The sequence below is a fragment of the Schistocerca gregaria genome, chromosome X, assembly GCF_023897955.1.
Source record: "Schistocerca gregaria isolate iqSchGreg1 chromosome X, iqSchGreg1.2, whole genome shotgun sequence".
NCBI classification, from domain to species: Eukaryota; Metazoa; Arthropoda; class Insecta; order Orthoptera; family Acrididae; genus Schistocerca; species Schistocerca gregaria.
The window spans coordinates 107,593,529-107,610,505 of NC_064931.1; the positions used below are offsets into that span (position 1 = coordinate 107,593,529).

Sequence of the window (16,977 nt, forward strand, 5' to 3'; positions counted from 1 at the left end):
GAGAAGTGTGCAAATAAGCATCAGCCAAGTCTAACATCATCATCATCATCATTATTTAAGACTGAATATGCCTTTCAGCGTTCAGTCTGGAGCATAGTCCCCCTTATAAAATTCCTGCATGATCCCCTATTCAATGCTAACATTGGTGCCTCTTCTGATGTTAAGCCTATTACTTTAAAATCATTCTTAACCGAATCCAGGTACCTTCTCCTTGGTCTACCCCGACTCCTCCTACCCTCTACTCCTGAACCCATGAGTCTCTTGGGCAACCTTGCTTCTCCCATGCGTGTAACATGACCCCACCATCTAAGCCTGTTCACGCTGACTGCTACATCTATAGAGTTCATTCCCATTCATTGTGGACACCCTCCTGCCATTGTTCCCATCTACTAGTACCTGCAATCATCCTAGCTACTTTCATATCCGTAACCTCAACATTATTGATAAGGTAACCTGAATCCACCCAGCTTTCGCTCCCATACAACAAAGTTGGTCGAAACATTGAACGGTGCACAGGTAACTTAGTCTTGGTACTGACGTCCTTATTGCAGAAGAGAGTAGATCGTAGCTGAGCGCTCACTGCATTATCTTTGCTACACCTTGTAAGTAGGTTGATTAAGTTTTTTTATTGGTAACGCCGCCGCCACGTAGCGCTCTGTATGAAAATCACTGGCTGTGCCGTGTGCAGTCTGTGGCTGGTTGGCATTGTTGTAATACTCGCCATTGTAGTGTTGGGCAGCGGCAGCTGGATGCTAACAGCGCGTAGCGTTGCGCAGTTGGAGGTGAGCCGCCAGCAGTGGTGGACGTGGGGAGAGAGATGGCGGAGTTTTGTAATTTGTAAGACTGGATGTCATGAACTATCATATATATTTTGACTATTAAGGTAAATACACTGTTTGTTCTCTATTAAAATCTTTCATTTGCTAACTATACCTATCAGTAGTTAGTGCCTTCCGTAGTTTTAATCTTTTATTTAGCTGACAGTACTGGTGCTCGCTGTATTGCAGTAGTTCGAGTAACGAAGATTTTTTGTGAGGTAAGTGATTTGAGAAACATATAGGTTAATGTTAGTCAGGGCCATTCTTTCGTAGGGATTTTTGAAAGTCAGATTGCGTTGCGCTAAAAACTATTGTGTGTCAGTTTAAGCACAGTCATGTATAAATTTTTCTAAGGGGACGTTTCAACCTTGCTTCCAGTTCTTTCACTATGTTGCCATCCTGTGAGAATATGCATCCTAAGTACTTGAAACCGTCCACCTGTTCTAACTTTGTTCCTCTTATTTGGCACTAAATCCGTTTGTATCTCTTTCCCACTGACATTACTTTCGGTTTGGAGATGCTAATCTTCATACCATAGTCCTTACATTTCTGATCTAGCTCTGAAATATTACTTTTCAAACTTTCAATCGAATCTGCCATCACAACTAAGTTATCCGCATATGCGAGACTGCTTATTTTGTGTTCACATATCTTAATCTCATCCAGCCAGTCTATTGTTTCCAACATATGATCCATAAATAATATGAACAACAGTGGAGACAGGTTGCAGCTTTGTCTTATCCCTGAAACTACTCTGAAGCATGAACTCAGTTTACCGCAACTCTAACTGCTACCTCACTATCTATGTAAAGACCTTTAATTGCTTGCAAACATTTGTCTCCTATTCCATAATCTCGTAGAACAGACAATAACTTCCTCCTAAGAACCCGGTCATATGCCTTTTCTAGATCTATAAAGCATAGATACAATTCCCTGGTCCACTCGTAACACTTCTCTATTTTTTGCCGTAAGCTAAAGATCTGGTCCTGACAACCTCTAAGAGGCCTAAACCCACACTGATTTTCATCTCATTTGTCCTCAACTAATACTCGCACTTTCCTTTCAACATTATCTGAGAATATTTTACCCAAAACGCTGATTAAAGAGATACCTCTGTAGTTGTTACAATCCTTTCTGTTTCCATGTTTAAAGACTGGTGTGATTACTGCTTTCGTCCAGTCTGATGGAACCTGTCCCGACTCCCACGCCATTTCAATTATCCTGTGTAGCCATTTAAGACCTGGCATTCCACTGTATTTGATGAGTTCCGACTTAATTTCATCCACCCCAGCCGCTTTATTGCACTGCAATGTATTGACCATTTTCTCCACTCCCTCAAATGTGATCCTATTTCCATCATCATTCCTATCCTATTGTACATCGAAATCTGAAACATTACTGATCGTATTTTCACCTACATTGAGCAACTCTTCAAAATATTCCCTCCATCTGTCCAAGGCATCAGCAGGATTCACCAGCAGTTTTCCTGACCTGTCCAAAATACTTGTCATTTCCTTCTTACTTCCCTTTCGAAGACTGCTAATTACACTCCAGAATGGTTTTCCAGCAACTTGACCCAAAGACTCCAACCTGTTTTCAAAGTCTTCTCAAGATTTCTTCTTGGATGCTGCAATTATCTGTTTGGCTTTGTTTCTTTCTTCAGCATGACTTCCTCTGTCTACATGAGTTCTAGTATGTAGCCATTTTTGATACGCCTTCATTTTCCTTTTACAGGCTGCATTGACTGTATCATTCCACCAAGCTCTTTGCTTTATCCTACCTTTACACACTACTGTTCCAAGACATTCTTTAGCCACTTCTAGTACTGTGTCCCTGTACCTTGTCCATTTCTTTTCCAATGACTGTAATTGACTACATTCAACTAACTGGTACCTTTTTGAGATCACTGTTATGTATTTGTCCCTGATTTCCTTATCCTGAAGTTTCTCCACTCTTATCCTCCTACATATGGATCTTGATCTGTCCCTTCACAATGCGAATATATTGACACAATCCTAATTTTCTTGCTAGACACTGTGAAATCTATCCACATCAGTTGTTCATTTACATACCTTATTGCAACTACACTGGGTTCCATTTCTTTCCTGATGTAAAGCCCTACACCCCACTTTACTATTCCTGCTTTGACTCCTGGCAAGTAGACCTTGTATTCTCCCACATCCTCTTCTTTCTCGCCCCTTACCCGAATGTCACTAACAGCTAAAACGTCCAACCCCATCTTACTTCCCAGAGTAGCCCCAATTGATATTAATAGCTCCCCATCTCGTTGTCATTCGTTTGCCAAGTCGTATCTTAGGAGTCCCTGGTTTGTTATTTAGAGGTGGGACTCCGTCACCTCCAAAGGTCCGAGGCATTTTGCTCTGATTGTTGCCAACATCATATTTAAAGTACCAGGGAAGCAGGTTGCTAGCCTTACTTGCCCCGGGTCCCATTGAGTTTTAGCCCTAACGGTTGAGGGACTAACCGGTGGATTTGGTAGTCTTTGCCGTCTTAGCACAAAGGTGACTACGACTCAGAACTGCTTGTGATCGTGTTTCCAAGTTACTGCTATGTTAGTGGCAATTTGTGAACAGTGACCAAGAGAGCCATGGAAATGGAAATACATCAGCGCATCACAACGAGACTGCCACGCCAGAAGAGCAAAGATCACCACAGCATTTACGAAAAGACTATGTAACATCAGTATGACCTTATTGTGAAGTTGTTTTTGTAATGCCATTTAGCCTGAAGATGAGGTATTCCCTCGAAACATGTCGCTAAATAAATAAGTAATACAATAGTTGACAAAGTTTGTGACTGGTAGCGGTAATTTAAAAAAGACTTTTACACATTTACTGCCGGCTTTAGCAGAAACAGAACAGGACGAGTGTGATTGATGACCGACGATTACGTTGTGATGTGGGCGACATTATCTTGAGCACAACCTAAACCGGGTGAAAATAATGTCTGTAACTAGCGTCTGTTATTGTCCAACCCTTGGAATGGATATTTACCCTATCATGAATTTAGAAACCTACAGATGGCACCAGATCTGAAAATATTTTCGGATATCACCAGGCCAGCTGCCAAATAGATCACTATAAACTGAACTTATATAGGAACACGTTGTTGTGGCTGACTAGAGTCGATTAACATCGGGTAATAGACGACAACCTAAGCGACCATAAGTTTCTAGACGTACGAGGGACACAGAGGCTTCTGTCACATGTAAACGGATAGGATGCTTCTGTATGTGCAACCTAATGTATGATTTCCTTGGAATACCAGTTTCCTGGTTAACCACAGGCGTGACACTATTTTACTTCCATGAACTCTTCTTCCTCTTCCGAGCACTGGCTGTGACAAAAAGCTGCCACCTCGTCCCCTCACATGATTTAAACAAAACAAAACACACTGATCTGGTCAAAAGCGATTCTTCCTGCTGTTGTAGCTCTCTGGGCTGCCCTGGGACAACAACAGTGTGTACCGGAGTGACACGGTAGCTCCGCGCCGTTCGTTTGCGGGATTACGCAACACAGAACTGCAGTGACGTAAGGCTTGCCGTTGTGCCCGCTTACTGCGTCTGTTAAGTTTTACTACGCGCGGCAGGCACATTTACCAAGCCGGAACGACAGTGGTGTTGCCAGTCTGTCTGCGGCTGCTACACAGGCGACTGTACTGAACGGAGCTACTCACTGAGCTATGCCGCGGTACGCGTGTCATCGCGTTACTGTGAACCTTAAAGCGAAGAGTGGCTGTGGAGTAGGTGCAGCAAAGAATAAGCTGAAAGAGTTGCCTCTACCTCTATCCTTGATGGTTCTTATGTATTCGTAGGCTGTAGCACGTGCATACGGTTCGTGGTGTGGACCGAGGCCGCACCTGGGACATGGTGAGAGAGCTCTCCGCCAAGCTCACAGGCACAGATGGAATGCAAAATCTGACCAGTTAAGAAAAATTCAGCTTAAAAATTAATCGGGAGAATGATGATGATGGTTGGTTTGTGGGGCGCTCAATTGCGTACACAGTCCAGTCTAGCCACTTTTATGAAAGATGGAATGATGAGGACAACACAAACAACACCCTATCCTCAAACAGAGAAAATCGCCTACCCGTCGGTAATCGAACCTGGGACCCCGTGATCCATAATCGGGGGAAGCAGGTGAGTTCTTCTACCACTCGTGTTTCTATTTTCTGTTTACGAGAAGAATCCTTTCCTTTCACCAGCTATTGTGAATTTTTGGAATTGAAGAACAAGCAATTAAAATTTATTGCAGAGTTTACAAGCATTTCTCACTATTTCAAAAAGTTAATTTCAAAATTTAAACTGTCCGATTCACTAAAAAGAAAGAAACACAGAGCCCATGATAGTCACTAGAGGGCTCGCTAGGTTTTAAAATTTCATTCCTTCTGTAACTCTTAAATTATCTGGGGTATCTTCTTAACTTTGTCAGCTTGTCTGTCAAAAATACACCTATACCTACTTCTCAGTGATTAGATCGCAATTCTCCTGATTATTTTTGAGTACAATGAGAAAGTACTTGTTTTCTATAGGTTCAACCGTTGCAGCTGGCTTAACGGACACAATTCGTTCTCGACTCTTGCTCGAAACGCGAATCATTCTTTAAGCAGAAAAAAAAATCCCGAAAATAATATTCAAACACATTTGTAATAGTCTACACTACCTGTAATGTAATTTTATTTATAATACAGTACATCCCTTTTCATACAGGGAAGCTGGCAGATATATATGTTTACGCTTACACTACGAGAAAAGTGAAGTGGAATTATCGAAAACTAAATCTGTAGCGCGCGTAGCAGCTGCCTTGTAGGTACCTTCATTGAATTCGCGTTAGCTAACGACGACAAATCAAAATCGGAATTCATGATAAGATACTGCAAGGCAGTAAATCCATTAATGAAAAAAAGTGCGAAATCGTTACAGAAAGTTTGCAACATTGCCATGCAGATCGATGCGCTGGCACCGGAGACAACAATTCGGGCGCGAATCCAGCTGAATTAGACATTGTTATTCTCTCTTCCAACCATAATAATATGCACACTGTTGCTGAATTAGACATTGTTATTCTCTCTCCCAACCATAATAATATGCACACTGTTGTTCTCTTTGTGGAGTTTTATTGAGGCATTGAGTGGTGGGAGTTTGAGATTCATGCTAATAAGAATTTGTTCCTTATGTAGAAGTAACCAAAATTGCGTGCTATTAATCTTTTCCTTAAGGATGGCTTGAAATGATTTGGTTGAGTCTTTCTCAACCTCTACAATATCATTCTGTACAAGAAACTGTAGTAGTACTTTTGTACTGTAATCATCTTCTGCAACATAAAATTTCTTATATTGATCTGACGTAAAAACAATCAGATCTTCGTACAGTGAAACTTTATGATTGGAAGTATGCCATAAAAGATTTACTGCACTGTTACAATATGTGCACACAGATTATATGAAAATGTTTTATTTCATGTTTTTAATAACATTGTGCCTTTTAATGTAGGTAATGGTTTGAGAATGAATGAAAATATTCGAAATCAGTCACTAATACAAATATTATTTACAATTCTGACATAAACCTTAATTAAAAAATTACAAATAACCAGTATATAGTTGCTGACACTGATACGAACACAGTGTTGGAATTACATAAAGTTTATGTTTTGACCAAACAGATTCTTATGTGCTACTTCCACTGCTTCTATCTGGACTTTCTCGAGGTCCTTTCTTGTTTGATCCATGGTACATTCTTTAGTTTTCCAATGTGTGTCCTAATCTTGTGTGTCATCCTCGTTGTTGGGAGTCTTTCAACATGTCTACAAAATTTGAATGTTCGTTTTCTAATGTCTGCTACCACATTTTACAATTTCTCTGTTGCTTTACATGATTTCAATGTCTATCAGACCGCCGTTTGTCTAGGCCACAAATGTTCCTTGTAATTCTTCGATCTTCCTTCAGTATGTCTCCCAGGTCGCCTTTTCTGTTGAGAATTAATTCGATTCCGTAGAGAACATTGGGACTGATCATCGTTTTCTAATGTCTGATGTGTGCATGTGCGGATATGCATTCTTTGTTGCAGATGCCATGCATTCTCCCGCATGCTCTCTTGAGTTTTCGTAATCGAATTGTCACAACTTCCTATACTACCATAGTTTGTTCTATGATCTCACCGGTATACATGTAGTGTCTAGCTCTTTTGATTTACCGTACTTCGTGTTTAATTTTTGAATGATTAATTTAGTACAGATCAATCCTTTTTTTTTTAATGGTTAGAGAGCAGCATTTTCGTCGCAGTGTTTGAGGACTTTTATCTTATTGCTGTGATTTCACTGCCCGCTAGCATCGCTAAATTGTCTGTGAAATTTAGGGAAGGCATGTTAATGTCATCTTTATTCGTCCGAGCAAAATAGGTTTCCGAGATCGTGATTTATTATTCTTCTTCCTATTCCGTAAAAACTTTATCAAAAATGAGATGGAAAATGAGTGGTGGCAGTCCACCTCCTTGGCGAATACCTGTTCTGATTTCAAAGGATTCTGATACTTCCCATGTAAATTTTACTTTGGGCGTTGTGTCCGTGAGTGTTTGGCTAGTGAGGCTTATTGCTTTTGGGTTTAGTCCCTGCCCTTCTAGGATATCAAACAGAGAGTAACAGTCAATCAATATTGTCTTCTTAAGGTCGACGAAGTGTAAATGACTGAATTGTTTCGGGTTGCCTTATATTTCAGTATTCTATTTAGGTTGAGTCCGCCTCCGTAGCTCAGTGGTCATTGCGACAGAGCTTCGTGCAGGGGACTTGGAAAGAAGGGAATATAGAAGTGTGACCGGGGGAAGAATGAAGATACGCAGATTTGGTAGTTCTGCCAAGAATGCAGGATCACCTCGGTACTGCTCTGGTGCGGACAATTGAGGTCGTGTTTCCTTATACAGCTTGTGAATGATGGTACATTGGGTCGGCAACAGTTGTTTTTAACGTGACACAGTTTTAAGACGTGGACAACGGTGACTTTGTAGGTGAAAAGCACCACTGCTGCGATACAGAGCTCACTGCTGTTATTTCTGCTTCTTCCTCAAACTGTTCGCTCGTTGCCTGTGAAAATTCGCACAGTTGAGCTATGACAAGAACTTCCTCTACTGTGGACTCTTGTATTCTACTGCTTGCCGACGTACGCCAAATATTCCACAGACATGACAAATGAAAGAATATCAAAAGTTTTGTCAAAATATTTCAAAATATCTAAATTTATTTGCTCGAACACATCGAACAATTTTTAGGAGGCAGAAAATACACTATTGGCCATTAAAATTACTACGCTACGAAGATGACGTGCTACAGACGCGAAATTTAACCGACAGGAAGAAGATGCTGTGATATGCAAATGATTAGCTTTTCAGAGAATTTACAAAAGGTTGGCGCCAATGGCGACACCTACAACGTGCTGACGTGAGGGAAGTTTCCAACCGATTTCTCATACACAAACAGCAGTTGACCGGCGTTGCCTGGTGAAACGTTGTTGTGATGCCTCGTGTATGGAGGAGAAATGCGTACCATCAACTATCCGACTTTGAAAAGGTCGGATTGTAGTCTATCGCGATTGTGGTTTATCGTATCGCGACATTGCTGCTCGCGTTGGTCGAGATACAATGACTGTTAACACAATATGGAATCGGTGGGTTCAGGAGGCTAATACGGAACGCCGTGCTGGATCCCAACGGCCGCATATCATTAGCAGTCGAAACGACAGGCATCTTATCCGCATGGCATCGTGCAGCCACGTCTCGATCCCTGAGTCAACAGATGGGGACGTTTGCAAGACAACAACCACCTGCACGAACAGTTGGACGACGTTTGCAGCAGCATGGACTATCAGCTCGGAGACCATGGCTGCGGTTACCCTTGACGCTGCATCACAGACAGGAGCGCTTGAGATGGTGTACTCAACGACGAACCTGGGAGCACGAATGGCAAAACGTCATTTTTTCGGCTGAATACGGGTTCTGTTTACAGCATCATGATGGTCTCATCCGTGTTTGGCGACATCGCGGTGAACGCACATTGGAACCGTGTATTCGTCATCGCCATACTGGCGTATCACCCAGCGTGATGGTATGGGGTCCCTCTGGTTACACGTCTCGATCACCTCTTGTTCGCTTTGACGGCACTTTGAACAGTGGACGTTACATTTCAGATGTGTTACGACCCGTGGCTCCACACTTCATTCGATCCCTGCGAAACCCTACACTTCAGCAGGATAATGCACGACCGCATATTGCAGGTCCTGTACGGGCCTTTCTGGATACAGAAAATGTTCAGCTGCTGCCATGGCCAGCACATTCTCCAGATCTCTGGAACTGGCTCGTCACAATACGCCTGTCACTACTCTTGATGAACTGTGGTATCGTGTTGAAGCTGCGTCGGCAGCTATACCTGTACACCCGATCCAAGCTCTGTTTGACTCAATGCCCAGGCGTATCAAGGCCGTTATTGCGACCAGAGGTAGTTGTTCTGAGTACTGATTTCTCAGGTTCTATGCCTCCAAACTGCGTGAAAATGTAATCACATGTCAGATCAAGTATAATATATTTGTCCAATAAATACCCGTTTATGATTTGCATTTCCGCTTGGTGCAGCAATTTTAATGGCCAGTAGAGTATTTTAGTTCACTGTAGAGTTGCCTTTTCATGGTAGTAGAAATTATTATACCTAATGTTGTCGATTTGAGTCTGCTATTCGTTTTGTTACTTATGCTGACAAGAGAAAAGGTTTCATAAAATATTTCATGAAAACAATTTACAAATCTCTGGTAGTCACTGCTGTTTGAATTGCAGTTGTCTAAAGTATATGTTATTGCTAAATATAGTTACTGTAGTTTCTTTTATTTCTCTTTTACTGTATAATATTTCCCTCATAGTTTTTAACAATTTAGTGAGCGTTACAGATTGATCTGAGATTCGTAAATGTAATTAAATTTACAGACATATTCAAAGATATAATTAGCTCAAATATTGTCTGTACATACACTGATTGCGCATTTACTCTAGTTGCTTCAGAGCAATTTACTTTGAACCCGTAGCTATTTTGTTTATATATCAATGAATTTGAATGTATCATTGTTTTCAAATACGGTGTTTATGTTGAAGAAAAGAGGCATTAAACTTTTTGTGTTTTAATGAGGAGTTTCTTGAGTAGACACTGAAATTTTGTCAGAAATATTTCAGTTTTTGTTTGTCCATGTAAATCGAAACTCATATGGCCCGTTAACTCAGCACAGTACCTCTCAAATATACAGTTTTCATTCACGTAATTATAATCATCTCTCATTTCGAATTCTGTATCGAAATGGGAACATATACACGAGCCTCATTTATTTCATCTACAAAAGCTGTTTGCTGTATAGTGCCGTGACCGACACTTTTCTCAGAAAATTATTAGTCTTTAGCAAAAGTAAAGAAAAGTGGCATGGAAGCGTCATAGCACCTTGCATTAACAGCCATGGGTCGGTAGCGGCAAGTGGATTAAAATAACAGACAAGCGAGTGGATCGTGTAACGAGGATAGTCAACCTCAGCAACAAACGACGCTGCACAACCGCAACCGAATAGCAAGCGGGGCAACGTCACCACACGAGGGCAAGTCTCAAATGCCGGATGTTAATTTTTGGGACGGAGTACCATACCTGTTGCACTTGGTCAGACAATGCAGGGACGGTTAATGCTGTTTTTGGATGATGCTGAAGTCGTCGTCTGATCATGTCCCAAGTCTGCTCAAGTTGAGACAGATCTGGTGACCGAGCAGGCCACGGCAACATGTCGACACTCTGCAGAGCATTCTGGGTTACAACAGTGGTATGTGGGCAAGCGTTAACCTGTTGGAAAGCACCCCATGGAATGCTGTTCATGAATTACAGCACAACAGGTCGAATCACCAGATTGCAGTCTGGATGCTTGGGACAGCTACGAGAGTGCTCCTGCTCCCATACGAAATCGCACCCCAGACCACAACTCCAGATGCAGGTCCAGCCTGTCTAGCACACAGGCAGATTGGGTGAAGGCCCTCAACTGGCCTGTTTCTAACCAACACACAGTCATCGATGGCACCGAGGCAGGACCAGCTTTCATCAGAAAATACAACAGACCTCCACGCTAAAATAAACGTCGCGTGACTAGGGCCTTCCGTCGGGTAGACCGTTCGCCAGGTGCAAGTCTTTCGATTTGACGCCACTTCGGCGACTTCCACGTCGATAGGATGAAATAATGATGATTAGGACTACACAACATCCAGTCCCTGAGCGGGAAAAGTCTCCGACCCAGGCGGGAATCAAACCCGGGCCCTGAGGATTGACATTCTGTCGTGCTGACCACTCAACTACCTGGGGCGGACACATCCACGCTGCCCTTCAGTGAGTTTTCGCATTAGGCTTTAGGCGATTTGCAACAGTTCTTGGTCATTGTGGTTTTAACTGCTGCTCAAATTGCTGCTGCAGATGCAGTACGATGCGCCAGAGTCATATGCTGAATATTATGGTCTTCCCTCTCGGTAGTGCCACGTGGTCTTCTTGCGACTGTACATTTTCATGACCGCCGCTGCCAGCAGTTATGTGCAGTGGCTACATTCCTGCCAAGTCTTTCTGCAGTACAGAAGAAGGAACACCCAGCTTCTCGTAGCCCTATTACAAGACCTCGTTGAAACTCAGCGAGGTGTTGATAACGGCGTCTTTGTCCCCTTACACACATTCTTGACTAACATCAACTCACCACATTCAATCTCACGACGGTTACAGCGTGTATTTAAAGCAAAACTGATCTGCATTCTTAAAGTGACGCGACTAGCGCCACTCTTTTGCAACTGATGCGCCAGTGGAATAGACATCGTCTTTTAGATGTAGAAACACGTCTACCAGCTTTCTTTTATGTCGCACAACTGCTTCTCGGTGTGACGATTTTTTTCCTTCAATCTAAATGCACATATTAAGTAGGTTGCATAAATTTTAATTATAGTTCTTAGTACCTAGTGATAGCCATATTTGCTGCTGGAAATTATGTTGGGCCAGTATAAAGATACAACTGAGTGCAAAACAAAAATGAAGTCATTGTGGCCAACAAGGTAAAATGGAGAGCGGTTGCTGTTGACTTTAATTCTCTCGTAATGCCGATACCTTATGGACAGCTCTGCAAGCTGTTGTTATGTCTACTTTAAACAGATCACCAACCACTATTTGAAAGGTCCCTTTGGTGGCTGATTTCATCAGATAGTCTCTGAGCCTTAGTTGCAGCTGGTGTAGTGCGCTTTTCTCTAAACGAAACCTCGGCTTAAATGACTTGTTATTTAACTTTAAGAGTGGGTTCACCCTCACACAGAACGTGCGGGGAGCTTTCTGCGTCTTATCAACGTCGTCCTCTGGGGACACACCTGAATGCCCACATATTTGTAAAGTAAACGAAAGGAAACAACGTAATTCACATAGCGTAGGGTTATTGCACACAGAATTTCGTCCAAAAGTGGTCCAGGAAGCTCCGGAGACTATGGCATGGTTTCGATGGTATGGAGTAACGTGGTAATGTTTTTATAATTATCTTTAGAGAAAGTAGTAACAAATAGAAAAAAGTAAGAATTGAAATGGGTTTGAATATGTGATCTTCTGAGCTGCAGCCCAGAACACAATGTCTGAGCCACCAAAATTAATTAAACATATTTATGTGGTTAGTTCATTTCAACATACTTGCTTATGTTCTATTAATCAACGCACCTGGAACTGCCATAGCTGTTTAAGGACTTCTTCGGTAGTTAAAAATTTAATACAAATTACATAGTTACTGCTACTCAAGCCGAAAGAGAATGTGATGTTGAATCGTTATTGGCTGCTGTCAAAATACCCATATTTATCAGTTCACCGCAAATATTTCGAATTTTCCTTTCTTCCTCTGCTGCTAAGAGCTTGTAAAATGCCTTTGAACTAACCACATAAATTACTTGTTGTTTCCCAAAGCTGTTACGAGGTCGATTTTTAAGTATACACAGTAGCCAATAAGTTCCTTAACCTAACCTTCCAGTCGAAAAGAAAGTATCTGAGCATCAGCGGCATGGGAATGACGTAGTCTCGTATTCACTTGACTTTTTTTTATTAATAACAACTTTTTTATTATTTCGATTGGTACCTGCTAATAACAAAAGCAATGAATCGTAGTGCCACTACACTATAAACTGACGATTAGAGCTGAACCTGCGTTTGAACTGCGAACTTTCGGCGGTCAAATACGATCCGTCTTCACGGCGATGTGATCTATGGTTCACGTTTATACAAAGCAGATTTCCACGTTAAGGTTGATCTAAGATCATTTTCTGCCTTAATATAAGGTTAAATTCCTTATAGAATGGGCCCTTAGTCTACAAATGAAGTCGCCTATATCCTTCACATAGAGACAAGAGTTTATTAGTCACTGAGAGGGTGGCACCCAGGACGGATACTGTCTTATTGATATTGTATTCAGTAACATAGGACTCGACAGGCCACTGCTTAGTTGTACCTGTTTTATCTTTATGTAAGCATCGCAGTGCAGTAAAGTGTATGTTTGTGTGTCACCAATTTGTTTGCATTGTTGCAGTTCGTCCTTCGACCTCAGAGCACCTAAATCTAATATGATGTGTATGAGCCATTCTACACAAATGACTCGTACACTTCATCAGCCATGGGTATCATTGTAGTCTCGACTCTTCTTTTCTCTAGATGTATCTATTTAATGTGGAAAACTGCCTTCCATGTACACCAGTTACCTGCTGGATGGATCAACCTTAGGAAGAAAGAATTAGTTAACCACAATAAACGTTGTAGTCCAGGCTGAATTAGAATAAGTAAAATCTAAATGTGATGTGAATATGCGTAATATATATGAAATGTGTCAAGTCTTCTCCAGATGCGTGGACAGTCTTTCATCTGGAGGGCCATATGTTCTAAAGAGGGGAGGCACATTATGTCATGCCCCTGGTTAGCCTATGACTGTAGTTAAGTACTGTAGTACAATAAAGTGTATATCTGTGTATCAATAATTTGTTTGCTCTGTCACAGTTTTTCTGTCCACCTTGGAGCACCTACGCCTCATGCAACGTGTACAAGCCTTTCTACCCATATGATGCATACACATCACATTCGAGCAGCAAACATCAAGTCTGCATTCATAAAAGCTTCGTGATGCAGCTCCGACATGGTGGAGTGGAAATCGAGTCAGCATGGAGAACTGTTTCAGATTTCGAGTTTGAACTATTTCCATCACTGTCGCTATTAAGTCAGCACGCAGACAATCTCACTGATGCAGCAACAAATATATTGAATCAAGACATGAAACTGTTTCCAGCCTTCTACTTTCCACTATATCCAACGTCTGCCCAACCCACTGAGCCTCAGCTAAGTTGTTACAGAGTACTATTGTTCAACACTACTTATCAACTGACCGCTAAAAGATCGAAACATTTTAATGTTGGATTGGCACCTAACATAGACTTCAAAGTTGTACTGGAAATAGGGAATGTCCAGAAGGGTACAAATTTGCATTTCAGGAATACGGAGTTGGATCAACTGTGCAGCAAGCTGAAATACATCGGGGATTGCATGACCGCTGAGAGCATTCCATTCTCTCGAGATATCAATATCTTTTGCAGCAGCTGTGTATCCATCATCAACATGTTTGGTGGTAATAAGATGAGGTTAAAGTCTCAAGACCCAACACAATATACATATTTAAAGCATCTGAGTTTCATTAACCTGCGTGATCTGTACATGGAGAGACTCAGTCTATGGCAAAGGTATATTAAATCACTCTTTGATCATATTGTCAAGTATCTATTGGAACATGAAGTTCATGATGAAGATGAGGAGTGAAATGTGTCTATAATTGTGTATATGTGTGCTACAGCTTAGTCTGTTTGTATTGCTTCTACAAACAGAGATTCCATGGGACTGGAGTTTAAATTAGGCCTTCCTAAGTCTATTAGTGTTCCACTAGTATTGCGAGAAATATATTATGTATTTAAAGCATATACAAAACAGTTATTTAGAAAATATTACAGAGGGGTGAATAGGGTTGATGTAGAAATAAGAGAATGACAATGTTTTTTCAATGATGGTGATTTATTTCCCACAGTTCACAAGTACCAAATGTGATTTAACAATGAACACACGTTTATCAAAATAAAGATAATAATAAACAATATTTTTATTTTCAAGATGTAATATGTTTTATTCCATCATACACATATAACATGAGGCTTAACAGTTCATATATTGGAGAGAGAGCTTTAGTGGTTCATACATTTGCAATGTCAAAGAGACTTTAAGGTTCAGTTTTTGCTGTATTGGAGAGACTTAGCACATGTTTAGCCTTCACAGTCATATGTTGTTTAGATGAGAACATCTGTGATGCTTTAGGTATACCAACCACTGCAGATTCATGAAGTTTAATATTAGCTGCCTCCTTTAATGTTACCAATACTTCTCTGTTACAGCATATAGTATCTACGAAAAAACCTTTCACATTAAATGTAGTCCATACATCACTTTTATGGCATTTATCTAGTATAGATGGAAAAATATCAGATAGCTCTTTGATATGCCTATGGAAGCGACTACGATCACAGACTGCCTGATCCCAGGGACCAATATGTGCAGCATAATAGGTAAAACCTCAAGCAGTTAATGTTAACATCCAAAAACCAAGAACTAAGTGATGTAATTGTAAATGATGTTTTTCACAAAATTATTAAGTGGTTCTCAGCAAATGGACTCTCTTTAAATTTTGATAAAATACAGTATATACAGTTCTGTACAGTAAATGGCACAACTCCAGTGATAAATATAGACTTTGAACAGAAGTCTGTAGCTAAGGTAGAATTTTCAAAATTTTTAGGTGTGTCTATTGATGAGAGGTTAAACTGGAAGCAACATATTGATGGTCTGCTGAAACGTCTGAGTTCAGCTATGTATGCTATAAGGGTTATTGCAAATTATGGTGATAAGAATCTCAGTAAATTAGCTTACTATGCCTACTTTCATTCACTGTTTTCGTATGGCATCATATTCTGGGGTAATTCATCGTTGAGTAGAAAAGTATTCATTGCTCAAAAACGTGTAATCAGAATAATTGCTGGAGCCCACCCACGGTCATCCTGCAGACATCTATTTAAGGATCTAGGGATCCTCACAGTATATATATTCACTTATGAAATTTGTTGTTAATAATCCAACCCAGTTCAAAAGTAATAGCAGTGTGCATAGCTATAACACCAGGAGAAAGGATGATCTTCACTATGCAGGGTTAAATCTGACTTTGACAAAGAAAGGGGTAAATTATGCTGCCACAAAAGTCTTTGGTCACCTACCAAACAGCATCAAAAGCCTGACAGATAGTCAACCGACATTTAAAAATAAATTAAAAGAATTTCTAGATGACAACTCCTTCTACTCATTGGCTGAATTTTTAGATATAAATTAGGGGAGAGAAAAAAAACTAACTTAAACATTAGTGTCATGCAATGTTTTGTGTAATGTAATATCGTGTACAGACATCTTTCATTAACCTGACACGTTCCACATCATTACGAAGTGTCGTATTCATGATCTATGGAACAAGTATTAATCTAATCTAATCTGTAAACTGTCTCACATTCTCCTTCTTCTGCAAAGTGCACTTTCTGCATCTCCCCATTAAACAAAACAAAATGTTTATTCATGGTATAAGGTTTCTTGGATAATTTTCAGAATCCGAGATGATAGCACTTCCTGTGGTAGATGGTTGATCCTATACAGGGTGGTCCATTGATAGTGACCGGGCCAAATATCTCACGAAATAAGCATCAAACGAAAAAACTACAAAGAACGAAACTCGCCTAGCTTGAAGGAGGAAACCAGATGGCGCTATGGTTGGCCTGCTAGATGGCGCTGCCATAGGTCAAACGGATGTCAACTGCGTTTTTTTTAATAGAAACCCCTATTTTTTTATTACATATTCATGAAGTACGTAAATAAATATGAATGTTTTAGTTGGACCACTTTTTTGCGCTTTGTGATAGATGGTGCTGTAATAGTCACGAACGTATAAGTATGTGGTATCACGTAACATTCTGCCAGTTCGGGCGGTGTTTGCTTCGTGATACATTACCCGT

General features: G+C 40.8%; 1 protein-coding gene across 1 annotated transcript; it reads left to right on the top strand.

Moving 5' to 3' along the window:
* The first annotated feature begins 4,779 nt into the window (after positions 1 to 4,779).
* On the top strand, positions 4,780 to 14,987 carry LOC126299022 (uncharacterized). Its single transcript, XM_049990658.1, has 2 exons — positions 4,780 to 4,977; positions 13,889 to 14,987. The coding sequence occupies exon 2, from the start codon at positions 14,012 to 14,014 to the stop codon at positions 14,696 to 14,698; it is 687 nt and encodes a 228-aa protein (XP_049846615.1). The 5' UTR covers positions 4,780 to 4,977; positions 13,889 to 14,011; the 3' UTR covers positions 14,699 to 14,987.
* The last annotated feature ends 1,990 nt before the right edge of the window (positions 14,988 to 16,977 follow it).

Excerpts from the sequence above, each read along its gene's own strand:
- LOC126299022 (XM_049990658.1), top strand. The coding sequence starts at position 14,012 with ATGCAGCTCCGACATGGTGGAGTGGAAATCGAGTCAGCATGGAGAACT.